The sequence below is a fragment of the Prionailurus bengalensis genome, chromosome C1 (assembly GCF_016509475.1).
Source record: "Prionailurus bengalensis isolate Pbe53 chromosome C1, Fcat_Pben_1.1_paternal_pri, whole genome shotgun sequence".
NCBI classification, from domain to species: Eukaryota; Metazoa; Chordata; class Mammalia; order Carnivora; family Felidae; genus Prionailurus; species Prionailurus bengalensis.
In genome coordinates this window covers 132,435,695-132,455,401 of record NC_057345.1, presented here as the reverse complement: position 1 = coordinate 132,455,401, position 19,707 = coordinate 132,435,695, and the positions used below count along the sequence as shown (strand labels likewise).

At 38.2% G+C, this 19,707-nt stretch overlaps 1 protein-coding gene across 1 annotated transcript in view; it reads left to right on the top strand.

Annotated features, from left to right (window-relative positions):
• The window catches only part of LRP1B (LDL receptor related protein 1B), a 1,901,338-nt gene that overhangs the window by 1,582,221 nt on the left and 299,410 nt on the right, over nt 1-19,707 (top strand). Inside the window, exons 46-47 of the mRNA XM_043576625.1 lie at nt 2,689-2,817; nt 5,692-5,811. Coding sequence (XP_043432560.1) covers nt 2,689-2,817; nt 5,692-5,811 — 249 coding nt within the window. The remainder of the gene's footprint in view (nt 1-2,688; nt 2,818-5,691; nt 5,812-19,707) is intronic.

Here is a 19,707-nt window from a genome sequence, read left to right as displayed (position 1 = left end):
CAGAGCCGACAGACCTTAATAGAAGCATCCTGTATCCATGGTGCATTCTTATTGAAATCCTGTGGTCCAGCAGAGAGATTGGAAAGTAACTTCTTGTCAAATCCATCTTTGGGAAATGAGGATATTTCTGGCATATCTACGTCCACATCTGAATTAGTTCACCCAGAGCAGTTCATGAATGTTAATGGCAGTGTTGAAGGGGTGAAAGGCCATTTACTAACACCTCCCTCGGGGTATGGGAGGGAAAACCATGTGTTGGCATAATTCTTGACAGAAAGATTAGGCAGTTCCATTTTATACAACATTCCTAACCTTATCAACACCCGCAACAGAAATAAGAATAGCAAATATAATTAAAGTAATTACCTTGTAAGAGAATTAGTGGACAGATGAACCACATTTTTGTTTCTGCAAAGAAGCATAAAACACTCAATACTATTTCATATGAACATACCTGAGCAAGAATTGTGCTTATATAAGATTTGATTTTACCTAATAAAAACATTTTTTGTTGTGAATATTTTTCCCCCTCAAAGGCATAATGATTATAAAAACAAAATTTGCATTTTCAATCATAACAGTTTGTTTTCACTGGAAGTGGGAAGTTAAATAGGATGTGTTGAAAGTAGAATAAGTTGGGAATGTCAATAGACTCTCAGTAAGTGAATTTTGTTCAGCTCATGCTTTATTGTGATCATGTGCAGTAATGTCAGCACCCTTCTTAACACTTGTTCCTTTATTTTTTGAAATGTTTATTTATTTTTGAGAGAGACAGCGTGAGTGGGGGAGAGGCAAAGAGATAGGACAGAGGATCCGAACCAAGCTCTGTGCTGACAGCAGTGCGGAGCTCACGCTCATCAACCATGGGATCATGACCTGAGCCAAAGTCAGACACTTAACCGAGCCACCCCGACGCTCCAGCTCTTCTTTCTTTAAAGTTAATGATATTTTAGATTTTTTAATTCTTTGTTACTTTCTCTAAGATGACTTTCCACCTTAGCTAATGACCACTGAAATTTAGACTGCACCAAGGAAACAAAATATTTTTAGAATATGAAAAAAAATTACCGATGAAAGAGTTCAATTAAAAGTCATAGGTAGGTAGATTGATAATCTGTGAAAATGAGATAATTTCTAGAAATAATAAAGAAAACACTGGAAACTTCAAGTAGTAATAGTGGCTGGAATATTTCTGAAATATAACTTTAAAAAGAAATTGGTAGTAAATTATAAAATTAAGCTCTGTTTTCTGCATTAGTGGAGATAAATGAATTCCAGTTACCTCCAACATAATTAGCATGACTAGATTTTGCTGTACAATTATTCAACAAGCAATGGAGTGAGTACAAGGAAGCAAACAACACAAGGGATGCAACCAAAACATTAGATTCCAAGTGTTTGCTGGCAAATCTATTATTTAAGAATAAAAATAAGTTCACTTTCCCCAGGAAAGCTCTTTCTACAACAGGGGTTACACACTGGTGTTCCAGGAATGAAACAATGAAACCTAGCTGTAGAAAGATGTTTTTGGTTTTTGTTTGTTTGCTCATATTTTGTTGCTGTGGGTCTTTGCTCACAGATTGGGCAAGCCACATAAAAACTCAGGCTTTTATTTATTTATTTTAATTTTTTTTATTTTTTAAGTTTATTTATTCTTGGGAGAGAGAGACAGAGCATGAACAGGGGAGGAAAAGAAAAGGAGGGGGAGACACGGAATTCAGAATTCGAAGCAGGCTCCAGGCTCTGAGCTGTCAGCACAGAACCCGACACAGGGCTCAAACCTACAAACTGCAAGATCATGACCTGAGCCGAAGCCAGACGCTTAACCAACTGAGCCACCCAGGCGCCCCAGAAACTCTGGCTTTTAATTTCTTAGTAAAATCTTGAGATTTAGAAGTGAGACAATATGGTGGTGGTCATTTGGAGCCCATAAATTCTGGTTCACATGCTTTTCAGTTTATCAGGCTCTTCTACCAGTTTAATCCATGGTTTCCTGTGCATTTCCTGTGCATTCCTCCTGCATTTCAAGGAGCAGGTGCTGGCCGTGTGTATCAGTTCTGCTCCCTGGTACCTCCCACAATGCACAGAACAAGAGGCTGAGGAGAATCTTTTTCGCAGTTTCAGTACATCTGAATTTCAAAAGCTGCTAAAAGGTAGTTGGAGAGGAATATAGGTTGGAGGTAGATTTAAATGAGATGAATCAAGTCAAGCATTAACAAAAAAAAAACAAAACACTGTCCCTGAAACTGTGGTAATATTGAGTGTCAACCACACTCAAGTGTAAATAAATAAACAAACAAGAGAAGTCTATGTCTGGAAAATGTCAATGTATTGAAGAGTATATAATAGGTTCCAATAAGAAAACACACACACTCACACACACACACACACACACACACACACACTCTTTCTCTCTCAATATGTACAGAGCCAATTTAACTGGTTCTTTTTTTCTACAATTTCTTTTTAAGGTGGACTGTTAAGTAATATGCACAAATATAGTTACCCAAATTTAAGCCCGTCCTTCTTTCCATACATATATAGTCACAAAATAATTAGCAAAATATACAAATAGGTATAAAAGAAAAATGAAGTGAGGCAAGTCCCAAAAGTTTTAGAAAGGGAAGGTAAAAACAGCAAACATTATGTTTGTTATTGAGTAAAAAACCTTGAATTTTTCCCTTTCAGCAAAAAATTCCTCTTGCAACATGTATTCAGAGTTTGAGTGTGGAAATGGAGAGTGTATCGACTACCAGCTCACCTGTGATGGCATTCCTCACTGTAAGGATAAGTCAGATGAGAAACTACTCTACTGTGGTAAGTGTCCCATGTATGACGTCCTTGTTTCAGAGAGCAGTTTGTAATTATTTTTGTAGTTTTTGGTTTGATTATCTCCATTTAGTTTATAGGTATGATTTCCTGAATGTCTGTAATAATATGCAGGTCTAAGGCATAGATTTGGCTTTGTTCTTGTTCAAACGGGGCTCCTTATTTCCTATTCGGTACTCACGATACTCAGTGAAGAATTTCTCCATGGCTTTCTGTCTACAAAGTACAAATTTAAGAGCCTTTCTTTTTAGCTGTCTAGTTATTCATCATGTAGGAGTAAGTTTTAGGGTTACATTCCTAACGTGTAAGTCAGAAATATTAGTTATTGGTAGATATTGTAAGTTTATTCTGCAGTAAAGTTTCACCATCAGTCAGCACATTGTTGAGTTGATATTAAAGTGTCATCCTTATTTTTGCCTCCTGGATTGGCCCAGGGCTAGTGTCTTTGGGTACAAGGGCTTATTGCCTTAGCTATCCTCCCCATCAAGCAGGGAGTTCTTCCAGCTGTACCTCTATAGGTGACACCAAGTGATGGTCAACCTTTTGTTCTCTCTTGAGGGTAGAGATTGACTTTTTGAGCCCAGCAAAAAACTGATGTTTACCTTCATCACAATATTTTTCCTGGAAATTTGTGTATGTGTAATCATTAATAGTTATTGTAGCATTGTTCCAGCTTATTTCCAAAATGGTTTGATTTATTTTTGCACTGCAGTATAAGAGTGTTGATATTGCATGCTCTGTAAAATTCAGGAATATATATCTGGAATTTGGTTTCTACTTTTCTCCTTTGTTCTATCACCTGGATAATAATTATACCTAAATGATCAAAGAGTGGTTAAAATAAGAGGAAGATAGAGTTTGGGCAATTCACAGGCAGTTCTCTCTTTTATGTTGCAGAATCACACTCTCCGTTAAAATGATAGTCAGATGTAATTTGTCCATGATTGATCTATAACTGAAATCTTAGTGAATTTACCTCAACTGGCATATTCACTTGAATGAATGGTTATATTCTATACACTATGAAAATATTAAACTGTATAAAAATATAATAATCAGCTTGCAACTTGTATTTATTATGAATTGTCTTGAGAATATATTTCACATTATTTTTATCTCCTAAAAATATTCGTGTGAGCAGTGGTTGGCAAACTTTATCTGGAAAGGGTTAGTTAGTTAAGTAATGTAGGGTTTGTGGGCCAAAAGTGCTCTCTGTGAATTATCCTTTATTTAAAAAAACTTTTTTAGGGGCGCCTGGGTGGCGCAGTCGGTTAAGCGTCCGACTTCAGCCAGGTCACGATCTCGCGGTCCGTGAGTTCGAGCCCCGCGTCAGGCTCTGGGCTGATGGCTCGGAGCCTGGAGCCTCTTTCCGATTCTGTGTCTCCCTCTCTCTCTGTCCCTCCACCGTTCATGCTCTGTCTCTCTCTGTCCTAAAAATAAATAAAAAACGTTGAAAAAAAATTAAAAAAAAACTTTTTTAAAACTTTTTAAAAATATAAACACCATTCTTAGAGCCAGAGCTATACAAAAACAGGCTCGCAGGCTGCATTTGGCCTGTGGGATATCCCCGTAGATGTAGATTTTAGGCTTTGGAGTTACACCCGAGGTTGCATTTATGTTCCTAAACCTACTAGTATATGACTAGTAGGAGCAAGGGTACTTCTCTGTATTTTTATTTCTCACTACAAGACAAACCTAGTTTGAATGTTGATTCAGAACACTAAATAAACAAAAGTATATGTACATTTGCTCAATATAGAGCCTGGCACAAAATTCGTGTTCAGTAAATGGCAGTTATTATTATTGTAAGTGGTACCTTCTGCCCCAAATCAGAAAATACAGGAGACCCTCTTTTTTTTTTTAATTTTTTAAAGTTTATTCATTTGTCAGAGGCAGAGAGAGGCAGAGCATGAGGGGGGAGGGGCAGAGAGAGAGGGAGACAGAATCAGAAGCAGGCTCCAGGCTCTGAGCTGTCAGCACAGAGCCCAACACAGGGCTCGAACTCACAGACCTTGAGTTCATGACCTGAACTAAAGTCGGACACTTAACCGACTGAGACACCCAGGTGCCCCAGGAAACTCTCTTTAAGGTAAATACATTTAGAAAGCAATTATTATTATTCTTAGAAATTTTGGTAGACATTTTTCAATGTTTTTTTTAAGTTTATTTATTTATTTTGAGAGAGAGAGAGAGAGAGAGAGAGAGAGAGGAGCATGTGCACGCACACAAGTCGGGGAGGGGCTGAGAAAGATGGGGAGAGAGAATCCCAAGCAGGCTCCACACTATCAGCACAGAGCTCCATGTGGGGCTCGAACTCACTAACTGTGAGATCACGACCTGAGTCAAAATCAAGAGTCAAATGTTTAACCGACTGAGCCACTCAGATAATTTTTAAGGGAATTTGTGGATATTTAGGTAACTCTCTGATTCACTGATTCAGGGATACATGTTTTGCCACTTTTTTTTCTTGTTATAAAACCCTTACAGCATGCAGAAGAGATAGGAGATAGGTATTGAGAGTGTCTTTATGACTTTTGAGGTAGAGACTGATTTCTCGAGAAAGTTTAGTATGTTTATTTCCATGCTAGTGGACACAAATATAAGAAGCAATAATGTGAGTATAATTTGAAGAGGTCTCCAAGTATGAACACTGAAGTTAAAATAGTCAAAAAGGTCTTTACTGAATATACCACTTGATAATGCATGAATATTCAAAGCTCTAATCAGAGCTTTGATCCTGCACAACACTTGTTTCATAGATACATGATCCAATTGTTATGAATGAGATCTCATCAGTGATTTTCTTTGTTTTAAAAATATCTCTGTAAGACATCCAGTTCTGTTTCTATTTTCATTCATAAGAAAACAGAAGCTGTCGACGAGGTTTCAAGCCCTGCTACAATCGTCGTTGCATTACTCATGGCAAGTTATGTGATGGTGAAAATGACTGTGGGGACAACTCTGATGAATTAGACTGTAAAGGTAAATATGTGCTGCTTCAGCCTAGGAATGTTATGATGCTGTTTCCTGAAATTTTCCACAGTGTGTCCCTGACAGCACAGTGGTTTCACCCTTTTGGTATATAGCACCTGCTAACATATATGGACCACATTTGAGTAGATGCTGTTGGAGGGGAGTTATTAGAATTCATTGAAAATTATGACTTTATTCTCTATTCTGGTTTTTATCCCTTCACTCACTTCAAAACTCGTGTCATTTCTTACATCTTCAGTTCTACCTCCTTGTTTATTGGACATTTCTAAAAGAATGTGTAATACTGAATGTACTGCTCCAGAAATGCTCTCCTTCATTTCTCAATTCTCTGTTTTTCACATGAGTGTGTTTCATCATTTTCCTAACAACCAGACAGGAAAACTTGGATTCCTCTTTCCTCCAGACTTTATCACCCACATGCCCATGCATCAATAAATCATCCAATTCTTTGAAATATCTTCCCTTTCAATCTACCTTGAGCCTGGATTAACACAGCGTTCCTTATGTATGTATGTATGTATTTAATATTGAGAGAGAGGGAGAGGGAGAGAGATTCCCAAGCACTCTCCACATTGAGTATAGATATATCCCATGACCCTGGGATCTTTACCTGAGCTGAAACAAAGAGTCAGAAACTCAATTGACTGAGCCACCCAGACACCCCAACACAGCAGTCCTTTAACTTGTCTCCCTGCCTATACTCTTTCCAGTTAATGCAAATGTTGTTAATCATGCTATAATGTTTTATTGAACTTGTTCTTACAGTGATTCCTGGGACAGATCAGCAAACCAGACTACCTGGGACAAAACCTTAGCCCCAATCCCAATACTGACTCTGTCTTTGGATAATCTGTGCCTTAGTTTCCCAAGCTATAAGAAAAGAGGCAATAATTAAATGAGTATATTACACTCAGAACAGAACTTGGCATATAGTAAATGCTATATAAGGATTCACCTTGTATTTTTTTTTTATTTTATTTTTTTTTTATTTTTTATTTTTTTTTCTGAAATTTATTGACAAATTGGTTTCCATACAACACCCAGTGCTCATCCCAAAAGGTGCCCTCCTCAATACCCATCACCCACCCTCTCCTCCCTCCCACGCCCCATCAACCCTCAGTTTGTTCTCAGTTTTTAACAGTCTCTTATGCTTTGGCTCTCTCCCATTCTAACCTCTTTTTTTTTTTTCCTTCCCCTCCCCCATGGGTTCCTGTTAAGTTTCTCAGGATCCACATAAGAGTGAAACCATATGGTATCTGTCTTTCTCTGTATGGCTTATTTCACTTAGCATCACACTCTCCAGTTCCATCCACGTTGCTACAAAAGGCCATATTTCATTTTTTCTCATTGCCACGTAATATTCCATTGTGTATATAAACCACAATTTCTTTATCCATTCATCAGTTGATGGACATTTAGGCTCTTTCCATAATTTGGCTATTGTTGAGAGTGCTGCTAGGAACATTGGGGTACAAGTGGCCCTATGCATCAGTGCTCCTGTATCCCTTGGATAAATTCCTAGCAGTGCTATTGCTGGGTCATAGGGTAGGTCTATTTTTAATTTTCTGAGGAACCTCCACACTGCTTTCCAGAGCGGCTGCACCAGTTTGCATTCCCACCAACAGTGCAAGAGGGTTCCCGTTTCTCCACATCCTCTCCAGCATCTATAGTCTCCTGATTTGTTCGTTTTGGCCACTATGACTGGCGTGAGGTGATACCTGAATGTGGTTTTGATTTGTATTTCCCTGATAAGGAGTGACGCTGAACATCTTTTCATGTGCCTGTTGGCCATCCGGATGTCTTCTTTAGAGAAGTGTCTATTCATGTTTTCTGCCCATTTCTTCACTGGGTTATTTGTTTTTTGGGTGTGGAGTTTGGTGAGTTCTTTATAGATTTTGGATACTAGCCCTTTGTCTGATATGTCATTTGCGAATATCTTTTCCCATTCCGTTGGTTGCCTTTTAGTTTTGTTGGTTGTTTCCTTTGCTGTGCAGAAGCTTTTTATCTTCATAAGGTCCCAGTAATTCACTTTTGCTTTTAATTCCCTTGCCTTTGGGGATGTGTCGAGTAAGAGATTGCTACGGCTGAGGTCAGAGAGGTCTTTTCCTGCTTTCTCCTCTAAGGTTTTGATGGTTTCCTGTCTCACATTTAGGTCCTTTATCCATTTTGAGTTTATTTTTGTGAATGGTGTGAGAAAGTGGTCTAGTTTCAACCTTCTGCATGTTGCTGTCCAGTTCTCCCAGCACCATTTGTTAAAGAGGCTGTCTTTTTTCCATTGGATGTTCTTTCCTGCTTTGTCAAAGATGAGTTGGCCATACGTTTGTGGGTCTAGTTCTGGGGTTTCTATTCTATTCCATTGGTCTATGTGTCTGTTTTGGTGCCAATACCATGCTGTCTTGATGATGACAGCTTTGTAGTAGAGGCTAAAGTCTGGGATTGTGATGCCTCCTGCTTTGGTCTTCTTCTTCAAAATTCCTTTGGCTATTCGGGGCCTTTTGTGGTTCCATATGAATTTTAGGATTGCTTGTTCTAGTTTCGAGAAGAATGCTGGTGCAATTTTGATTGGGATTGCATTGAATGTGTAGATAGCTTTGGGTAGTATTGACATTTTGACAATATTTATTTTTCCAATCCATGAGCAGGGAATGTCTTTCCATTTCTTTAAATCTTCTTCAATTTCCTTCAGAAGCTTTCTATAGTTTTCAGCATACAGATCCTTTACATCTTTGGTTAGATTTATTCCTAGGTATTTTATGCTTCTTGGTGCAATTGTGAATGGGATCAGTTTCTTTATTTGTCTTTCTGTTGCTTCATTGTTAGTGTATAAGAATGCAACTGATTTCTGTACATTGATTTTGTATCCTGCAACTTTGCTGAATTCCTGTATCAGTTCTAGCAGACTTTTGGTGGAGTCTATCGGATTTTCCATGTATAATATCATGTCATCTGCAAAAAGCGAAAGCTTGACTTCATCTTTGCCAATTTTGATGCCTTTGATTTCCTTTTGTTGTCTGATTGCTGATGCTAGAACTTCCAGCACTATGTTAAACAGCAGCGGTGAGAGTGGGCATCCTTGTCGTGTTCCTGATCTCAGGGAAAAAGCTTTCAGTTTTTCCCCGTTGAGGATGATGTTAGCTGTGGGCTTTTCATAAATGGCTTTTATGATCTTTAAGTATGTTCCTTCTATCCCGACTTTCTCAAGGGTTTTTATTAAGAAAGGGTGCTGGATTTTGTCGAAGGCCTTTTCTGCATCGATTGACAGGATCATATGGTTCTTCTCTCTTTTTTTGTTAATGTGATGTATCACGTTGATTGATTTGCGAATGTTGAACCAGCCCTGCATCCCAGGAATGAATCCCACTTGATCATGGTGAATAATTCTTTTTATATGCCGTTGAATTCGATTTGCTAGTATCTTATTGAGAATTTTTGCATCCATATTCATCAGGGATATTGGCCTGTAGTTCTCTTTTTTTGACTGGGTCTCTGTCTGGTTTAGGAATCAAAGTAATACTGGCTTCATAGAATGAGTCTGGAAGTTTTCCTTCCCTTTCTATTTCTTGGAATAGCTTGAGAAGGATAGGTATTATCTCTGCTTTAAACGTCTGGTAGAACTCCCCTGGGAAGCCATCTGGTCCTGGACTCTTATTTGTTGGGAGATTTTTGATAACCGATTCAATTTCTTCGCTGGTTATGGGTCTGTTCAAGCTTTCTATTTCCTCCTGATTGAGTTTTGGAAGAGTGTGGGTGTTCAGGAATTTGTCCATTTCTTCCAGGTTGTCCAATTTGTTGGCATATAATTTTTCATAGTATTCCCTGATAATTGTTTGTATCTCTGAGGGATTGGTTGTAATAATTCCATTTTCATTCATGATTTTATCTATTTGGGTCATCTCCCTTTTCTTTTTGAGAAGCCTGGCTAGAGGTTTGTCAATTTTGTTTATTTTTTCAAAAAACCAACTCTTGGTTTCGTTGATCTGCTCTACAGTTTTTTTAGTTTCTATATTGTTTATTTCTGCTCTGATCTTTATTATTTCTCTTCTTCTGCTGGGCTTAGGCTGCCTTTGCTGTTCTGCTTCTAGTTCCTTTAGGTGTGCTGTTAGATTTTGTATTTGGGATTTTTCTTGTTTCTTGAGATAGGCCTGGATTGCAATGTATTTTCCTCTCAGGACTGCCTTTGCTGCGTCCCAAAGCGTTTGGATTGTTGTATTTTCATTTTCGTTTGTTTCCATATATTTTTTAATTTCTTCTCTAATTGCCTGGTTGACCCACTCATTCGTTAGTAGGGTGTTCTTTAACCTCCATGCTTTTGGAGGTTTTCCAGACTTTTTTCTGTGGTTGATTTCAAGCTTCATAGCATTGTGGTCTGAAAGTAAGCATGGTATAATTTCAATTCTTGTAAACTTATGAAGGGCTGTTTTGTGACCCAGTATATGATCTATCTTGGAGAATGTTCCATGTGCACTCGAGAAGAAAGTATATTCTGTTGCTTTGGGATGCAGAGTTCTAAATATATCTGTCAAGTCCATCTGATCCAATGTCTCATTCAGGGCCCTTGTTTCTTTATTGACCGTGTGTCTAGATGATCTATCCATTTCTGTAAGTGGTGTATTAAAGTCCCCTGCAATTACCACATTCTTATCAATAAGGTTGCTTATGTTTATGAGTAATTGTTTTATATATTTGGGGGCTCCGGTATTCGGCGCATAGACATTTATAATTGTTAGCTCTTCCTGATGGATAGACCCTGTAACTATTATATAATGTCCTTCTTCATCTCTTGTTACAGCCTTTAATTTAAAGTCTAGTTTGTCTGATGTAAGTATGGCTACTCCAGCTTTCTTTTGGCTTCCAGTCGCATGATAAATAGTTCTCCATCCCCTCAGTCTCAATCTAAAGGTGTCCTCAGGTCTAAAATGAGTCTCTTGTAGACAGCAAATAGATTGGTCTTGTTTTTTTATCCATTCTGATACCCTATGTCTTTTGGTTGGCGCATTTAATCCATTTACATTCAGTGTTATTATAGAAAGATACGGGTTTAGAGTCATTGTGATGTCTGTATGTTTTATGCTTGTAGTGATGTCTCTGGGACTTTGTCTCACAGGGTCCCCCTTAGGATCTCTTGTAGGGCTGGTTTAGTGGTGACAAATTCCTTCAGTTTTTGTTTGTTTGGGAAGATCTTTATCTCTCCTTCTATTCTAAATGACAGACTTGCTGGATAAAGGATTCTCGGCTGCATATTTTTTCTGTCTAGCACCCTGAAAATCTCGTGCCAATTCTTTCTTGCCTGCCAAGTTTCAAAAGAGAGATCAGTCATGAGTCTTATAGGTCTCCCTTTATATGTGAGGGCACGTTTACCCCTTGCTGCTTTCAGAATTTTCTCTTTATCCTTGTATTTTGCCAGTTTCACTATGATGTGGTGCAGAAGATCAATTCAAGTTACGTCTGAAGGGAGTTCTCTGTGCCTCTTGGATTTCAATGCCTTTTTCCTTCCCCAGTTCAGGGAAGTTCTCAGCTATTATTTCTTCAAGTACCCCTTCAGCCCCTTTCCCTCTCTCTTCCTCCTCTGGGATACCAATTATGCATATATTATTTCTTTTTAGTGTATCACTTAGTTCTCTAATTTTCCCCTCATACTCCTGGATTTTTTTATCTCTCTTTTTCTCAGCTTCCTCTTTTTCCATAACTTTATCTTCTAGTTCACCTATTCTCTCCTCTGCCTCTTCAAGCCGAGCTGTGGTGGTTTCCATTTTGTTATGCATTTCGTTTAAAGCGTTTTTCAGCTCCTCGTGACTGTTCCTTAGTCCCTTGATCTCTGTAGCAAGAGATTCTCTGCTGTCCTGTATACTGTTTTCAAGCCCAGCGATTAATTTTATGACTATTATTCTAAATTCACTTTCTGTTATATTATTTAAATCCTTTTTGATCAGCTCATTAGCTGTTGTTATTTCCTGGAGATTCTTCTGAGGGGAGTTCTTCCGCTTGGTCATTTTGGATAGTCCCTGGCGTGGTGAGGACCTGCAGGGCACTTCCCCTGTGCTGTGGTGTATACCTGGAGTTGGTGGGCGGGGCCGCAGTCAGACCTGATGTCTGCCCCCAGCCCACCGCTGGGGCCACAGTCAGACTGGTGTGTGCCTTCTCTTCCCTTCTGCTAGGGGCGGGATTCACTGTGGGGTGGTTTGGCTCGTCTGGGCTACTTGCACCCTGCCAGGCTTGTGATGCTGGGGATCTGGCGTATTAGCCGGGGTGGGTAGGCAAGGTGCTCGGGGGCAGGAGGGGCAGGCTTAGCTCGCTTCTCCTTAGGTGATCCACTTCAGGAGGGGCCCTGTGGCAGCGGGAGGGAGTCAGATCCGCTACTGGAGGTTTGGCTCCACAGAAGCGCAGAGTTGGGTGTTTGCGCGGAGGGAGCAAGTTCCCTGGCAGGAACCGGTTCCCTTTGGGATTTCGGCTGGGGGATGGGCGGGGGAAATGGCGCTGGCGAGCACCTTTGTTCCCCACCAAACTGAGCTCTGTTGTCAGGGGGCTCAGCAGCTCTCCCTCCCTTTGTCCTCCAGCCTTCCCGCTTTCCGAGCAGAGCTGTTAATTTATGACCTCCCAGACGCTAAGTCGCGCTTGCTGTCGGAACACAGTCCGCCCGGCCCCTCCGCTTTTGCAAGCCAGACTCGGGGTCTCTGCTTGGCCGGCGAGCTGCCCCTCCGCCCCGGCTCCCTCCCGCCAGTCCGTGGAGCGCGCACCGCCTCGCCGCCCTTCCTACCCTCTTCCGTGGGCCTCTCATCTGCGTTTGGCTCCGGCGACTCTGTTCTGCTAATCCTCTGGCAGTTTTCTGGGTTATTTAGGCAGGTGTAGATGGAATCTAAGTGATCAGCAGGACGTGCGGTGAGCCCAGCGTCCTCCTAAGCCGCCATCTTGCCGCAACTCCCCTCACCTTGTATTTTTAATCATAGACATGATAAAGAATCACAAATGGAGTCCTGGTGTTTACAGAATAAACAACAAATGTTTTAGTCTGACATTTAAGGCCTCCTAAAATCTGGACCCAATAGAATTTTCTAAACCAATTTTCCTTTAAAAATCTTCATTCACTGAACACATTTCATTGTGTACAATGCATTAAGGATGAAGACATAAAATTAATAAGTCATCTGCCTGTTCTTAAGGAGTTCAAACTGCAAGTGAAAGATAGTAATTTACAGATGAAGATTTATATCAAGTACTATAATTGCACATATAAGAATACCAAGTTTTTCTTGCACATATAATCAAGTTATAATTGCACATATAAGAATACCAAGGGTTAGAATAAGGTATAAATAAGGTGGAATGATCAAAATAGAAGGTAATTCCAAGTAGGGAGACTAATATTGAAAGCTGCAAATAATTTGATATGGTCAGAGCTTGATTGCATACTGGCAAGTGGTTTAGAAAAAATGAGATAAATTAGAGGAAGGAGCTATGACTTGAAGATATATTTTGACCCATTTTAAGGAGCATAAACTTCACCTTGTAGTCACCAGAAAGTCAGTGAAGGTTTAAAGGAAGCCCAATAGAATCAAATTTATATTTAAAAAAAAGAGGAAAAAAAAAACCACTTTGATTGTGAAAATGAAAACTATAATACTGACATCAGAAAGATAAAACAGAAGGCTATCACAGCAGCTAAATATGAGAATAAAGAGGAGAGAGACAGATACAACAAATTTTAAAAGGTTTATCTCGGGTAATAATCCCAGAGAAAGCATAGGAAAGAATAGATGAGTTTTGTGAGCTTTTGTTTTTGTTTTTGTTTTTAAATTATTATTTGTGTTTCATTATTTTTTAAATTTATTTTGATAGGTCTTTTGTTCACGTGGGATAGGAATAAGATAATATTTGCATTCTGAGAGGGGAGCACCTGTAGACATTCAGATGGAACTGTTCCAAAGACATTTAGATAGATGTAGAGCTGGGGCTCCAGTAGTATATTTAGAAGAGAAGTGTTTATTTTGAACTCATTACAGAGAGAAAGCTCAGAGGGTGTATGCAGTAATAGTTGTAGGGGAGTACATCAGAATTGCCTATTGAAATAAAAAAAAAACCTAAATATACTAATAATGCAAAAAAGGAGATTCAGATCACAGGACTAATAAAAAGATCTTCATAAGAAATTATTATTTTTTAAGAAGGGAGAATCAGTTAGCATTGCAAAGTGTTATGGGGAAGGCAAGAAGCCAGGCATAGACTAGAGGGTCATTGAACTTGGCAAATAGGAGATAATTTCTTGGTAACCTTCGTTGAGAGTCAGTTCAGTGGTAAAGAACAATTGTAAAGAACAGCCAAATTTCATTGGGTTGGAGCAGAAAATGTATGGTGAAGGAGTAAATACAGTGAAGAATACTATTTTTAGAAAAGACTGATGGTTGGGGTGCCTGGGTGGCTCAGCCAGTTAAGCGTTCAATTCTTGATTTCGGCCCAGATCATGATCTCACGGTTGGTGAGTTCAAGTCTCAGGTGAGACTCTGCGCTGACAGGTCTGAGCCTTCTTCAGATTCTCCATCTCTCTCTCTCTCTCTCTCTCTCTCTCTGCACCTCCCCTGCTCTTGTTTTCTCTCTCTCTCAAAAATAGACATTTTTTTTAAAAGAAGAGATTGATGGTAAAGGAAAGATGTGAAGTCCAGTTGCTATGAGAAGGTGATGCAAAGTTGTGGAAGAGGACAGAATGTGCACAAATAATTTGTCACTAGAAAAGGGTTAAGAAGTTACTCTGCCATCTTAGACCATAAGACTTTGGCCAAACACTTGAGTAGCTTACTATTTAAGGTTGACCCTGTAGCTTAGGAAGACCCAAATACTTTTGCAGACTAAATCAACTGTTATTTCAGACTGCATATAAAATATTAAAAATGATATAGTAAGATACTGGGATAAGTGTAGGGAAATGGATAAGTGTTTGGAAGAAAGGAGGAAACCAAACTATAAGTAGACCAAAAAAAAAGTATGTTTTATTATTTATTTGCAAGCAGGAAGGGAGAATATAATAAAGACTTTAAGCTAGGATAAAGATAAAAATATCAAGATAGAATGTGAAGGAATTGAACAATAGATACAAAAAGTAGATTTTACAACAAAATTCATAAAAGGAACTGTGGGAAGTTAATAACTTACTATGGATTTTCTTGAAAAATGAAAAAAAAAAACATTTTTTCGAAGGTGGTAAACAAATTAGTCCATGAGTTGAAGTTTATGAAACAGAGTACCTAGTACATGGTGGGTGTATATCAAATTCTTATGTTGCTGGGGGAGCAGTAAGTCTTCCAAAAAATATAGATAGATTTTATTGTGCCTAATGTTATCATTACCAGCTGCTGAATAACAATAAAAATAACTCACAATGTTATTTCCCCTTTCTTAGACTAAACTTTTGATTTCTGTGTTATAACTATCTCAGTCTTGTACTTGGACAATAACTACTGCATTTATGAATCAAGTTTCAGTCAAGACTTTTCTTTTGTGATAATAGTAATGTGAAAATCATAACTATTGGATATCTTAAAAACAACTAAAACATATGTCTTAAAATTCTTCCTGTTTAATATAGGATGCTTTAAACTAAGAGCACTCATGAAAACTCATATACTTTATTATTAGCTAGAAATTAATAGATTTAAGTAAGTGAACTAGCTCCTTTAGGATAAACAAATGGGTACCTTTTTAGATGAGATTATTTATTACAGTTACATCTGTGGATTTGATTTTTCCCTCATATTAATTTTATTCACATAGTGTCCTTGTAGGGCACATTTCACATCCTAGGGAAAGACGTTCTGGGTCTATATCCCATAAGCCAATTTATCTTATAAGTCAGTAATTCAGATGCATAGCCATCCAGCAAATGGGACCTTATCGTACCTAAAAGATAATGAAATTTGAAAAGGAACATGTAAGGGCTCAGGGACAATGGAAAAAGAGTTCTCTCTCCAAGTGTTTTCTTCCCGATACACCTTCTCTGTTTTTATAGTCAGTGCAACATGTGGATGCAGTGCTTTGTTATATATATACATGTGCACACGTGGGCACTCACACCTGCGTGCATGCATGCACACACACACTTGTGCTACCTATTACTTTTTTTTAATTTTTAATGTTTTTTATTTATTTTTGAGAAACAGAGAGAGTGCAAGCCAAGGGGAGGGGGACAGGAAAGGGAGACACAGAATCCAAAGCAGGCTCCAGGCTCTGAGCTGTCAGCACAGAGCACAACATGGGGCTCGAACCTGCCAACAGTAAGATCATGACCTGAGCTGAAGTCGGATGTTTAACCAACTGAGCTACCCAGGTGCCCCCAGTACTTTTTAACATAAATAAAGCAAGACATGAAAAATACAAATTAGTACAATAAAAAGTCAATATACACAGAGACAGTTTGATAGGCTATGGAGAGAGGCTACGGTGGAATCATCTGTAAATTATTTGAAGTATTTTATACTTTTTTTCTTTGGTTTAGATCTTAATAGTAATTAATCTTTCTTTCTTTCTTTCTTTCTTTCTTTCTTTCTTTCTTTCTTTCTTTCTTTCTTTCTTTCTTTCTTTCTTTCTTATTCCACAAGGCAGAAAATCTGTTTACAGAGTGGAAATGGATATTATAAGGAATCAGTTTTAGTTTCTTCTCTTTTTGAAGAGAAGCAAAACCCTAAATCCTTGTAAATCTTTTATTACTGCCCTGAGAGTTTTAGACATCAGGCTACCTGGCAGGGTGGAGGGAGATAACCTGAAGAATTGTTCAGAAAGTTTGTCATTCTGTATTCTTCTTCTGGTTGTGTGAGAGGTTGTGTGAATAGGTTCGGGGAGAGTACATGATATCCTTCCTTCTCTCCCACTTGAGATGGGTCTAATTACTCCCTTTGGGAAGTACATGAACTTGCCTGGGCCACCTGGACACCTTTAGGTGGACTGGAGAGCTAAGTAGTTCTAAGGCTACCTAAAGGAGAGGAAACTGGTGATTGTTTTTTCATAAGTTCATAATAAAACTTTGAAGAATCCACAAACAATACGCTAAAGGAAGAGATAAGCATGCCTATAGACGAAATCATCATTCCTTCTGGGTTTGCATACCTTTAGAGCCTAAGCAGTAAGTTAAATAAAAGATGTGGTTTGAAAGTAAACAGAAGAGATATGACAGCAAATTTAATGTTTTCTTTCTTTCTTTCTTTCTTTCTTTCTTTCTTTCTTTCTTTCTTTCTTCTTTCTTTCTTTCTTTCTTTCTTTCTTTCTTTCTTTCTCCTTGTCAGCTTCCCTGTGCTGCAGGCTGGGCAGGGAAGTTGGAAAACATTGACTTAAGTTATTTATAACAAGTGCCCTAAAAACCACAGAAAGACTAATCGATCTTATATCTTTCCTATCTCATTAAATATTTTAACTGACACAGACAAAAGAAAGTGGCTGGAACAGGAAAATTGAGAAATTATATGAGGGGAAGAATGGTTTTATTCCCTCTTACTGCTGCTTTGATCCACATTCCCTGTCAGATCTTCCTTTGTAGTATCTCATTGCTATTCCTGGTGTGGCTGTGCTGTTTTCACTCACATTTTGCAGGCTTCCTTCTCCTTTTGGACTACCTGGAGGGAAAAGTCTAGTATTTCTCACTTGGCTTATCTTTATTTGGACTACATTATTTTCTTTTCTCTGTTTTTCGGGACTTTTAGCCTGAGGAAAAATTGACAGAAAGCTTTCATATTCACTTGACAAATTAGAGATTCCAGTACATTTCTCCCTCAAAAATTACCCGAAGGGTGAAACACATTTCAATACTTGACTGACCAAAACAAAGTGGGGAAGAAATATAGTTGAAGGAACATAGCAGAAGACGTTTTGGCAGAAGAGGCATTTGCTTACCTGTTTACTAAAATTCCTGTGGTTCCCATGGACTCCTCCCATCTCCCTCTCCTTCCTTGCCTACAGATGCTGGAGATATTAATCCCCACAACCACCTTGCTTCTACTGCGTATGAAATGCTGCAACCACTTAGTATGTCCAATTTCAGTGTGACTTAACATCCTAGTTAACCCTCCGATGGTTCCCAAACTCTACACCAAGTTATAGACTCTGTGGAGAGAGGATTTGAAGTAAAGGTACAGTCTTCCTATTTGCACATTGCACCTACTCTAATAGGTCTGCCTGGTCCTCCTCACCAAGATTCATTAGCCATATTTTTATTGGAAAGTGGAAGAAAACACACATCCTACAAATGTTCTACCCTCTGCCCAGTTTTCCTGACCCCCTACCTCATCCTTTTGCCCATGTGTTTCTTTTAAATATTATCTCCTAACACCTCTTTTCAACTTCAAAGTTATAGTTTGTTTTCATCTAGTCAGATTTCCTGTCCTTTCTTTCTTCTTCTCAGAATACCATCTAAAACTGGGTTCCACTTGCTCCACATTCCTACTCTTCTCGCATTCTTTACATGCACTTCCACCTGAGAGCCCCAGTACAATTATTTTTGAACCTCCATTACGGTGACATTGCTGGATCTCGAGTCCTCTTAACTGTGTGAGATGCCACCCCCATGTTCACGGAGTCATAATTTGCCTCTTCACTCTATCTGCCACCAATCCCCACTCAGATGGGCTCCCTGCCACGTATACAGAGGATTCTCTGTGGAAGTTTGGGGAGAGATGGAGGTGGTGGAATGAGTTGTGATTGTGCCTATTGTGATCGTGCTGGCATCCTTAAACTCTGTGAGTATCAGATGGAAACCCAGGGGTATTATGAGATAATCTTTTTAGATTTGTCTGGGAATATTACCACTGTCTAGGATGTTGGGTTGTTTTTTTTTTTTTTAATCTTTAAGGATTAACTTTAAGCAGAATGTGAAGTAAGATACTAAAAAGCAGACATTAAATACATCTCCTCAAGTAATTCTTAAACATCCTAAATTTAGTACCAATAATTTAATTAACATTATGCAATTACATGTACCATGTTTCAAAATAATCAAATCATAAGAAATTTTAAAATAAAACATTCAAGGAAGTCTCTAGTTAAGCATTTACATAGCATTCATTATTCTGTCAGCCAATGTACCAGGAAGCAGGACAATTGATAATATCTTTGCTTTGTGTAGAATGGAAGCATATGGGTTTAAATACCTTGTAATACAGCACTATTGAAATCTGAACCCTGTCTTCTCAATAAAGGCATTATACAGGATCTTTTGGAATACAACTTCTTAATAGGAGATTCTGATAGATAGCTAAGTAAGAAACAAAATATAAATGCTTGTCATGATTGCTTTCTATGTTATATATTCCATTTACTGTTTCTATTGAAAAAAATATTGAATGTAAAATGTAATTGAAAGGAATATGGAAGAGATTTTGCTTTTGTAGATGTAAAAGAAGAATGTCTTTTTTTTTTCCTGTTTGGAACAGTGTATTTATTTCTATTCATAATAGCATTATCTGTTTCATATGATAAGGTGTTATTTTTAATGAAGAAAAACACTGAGGCAATTATAATTGTAAATTGTAAATAAAACATTTATTCTAATCATCATTTAAGCACAAATAAGGATACAATTGCAAGATACAATTAAATATAATAAGAACAGTGCATTATGAAATACAAATGACACATACACCCTTGAGTAAAATTTGCATATTTTAAGGTGGCATTTTAACCATTTACAATTGATATAATTTCTATTTATAATTAAATGGGCTCTTTAAAATATCAACACTAGTAGAAGTGGCATAATCAAAGAGCCCTTCAGGTTGTACATTTACATAAGCCACCTGTGGAAATTTGAATTTGGAATAAAATTCTCACCTAAGTTAATCTAATGTACATAGTATGTCATGCACCTGTTCACAACATATTGCTAGAAACCATTGTATGGTAATGAATGTGTGA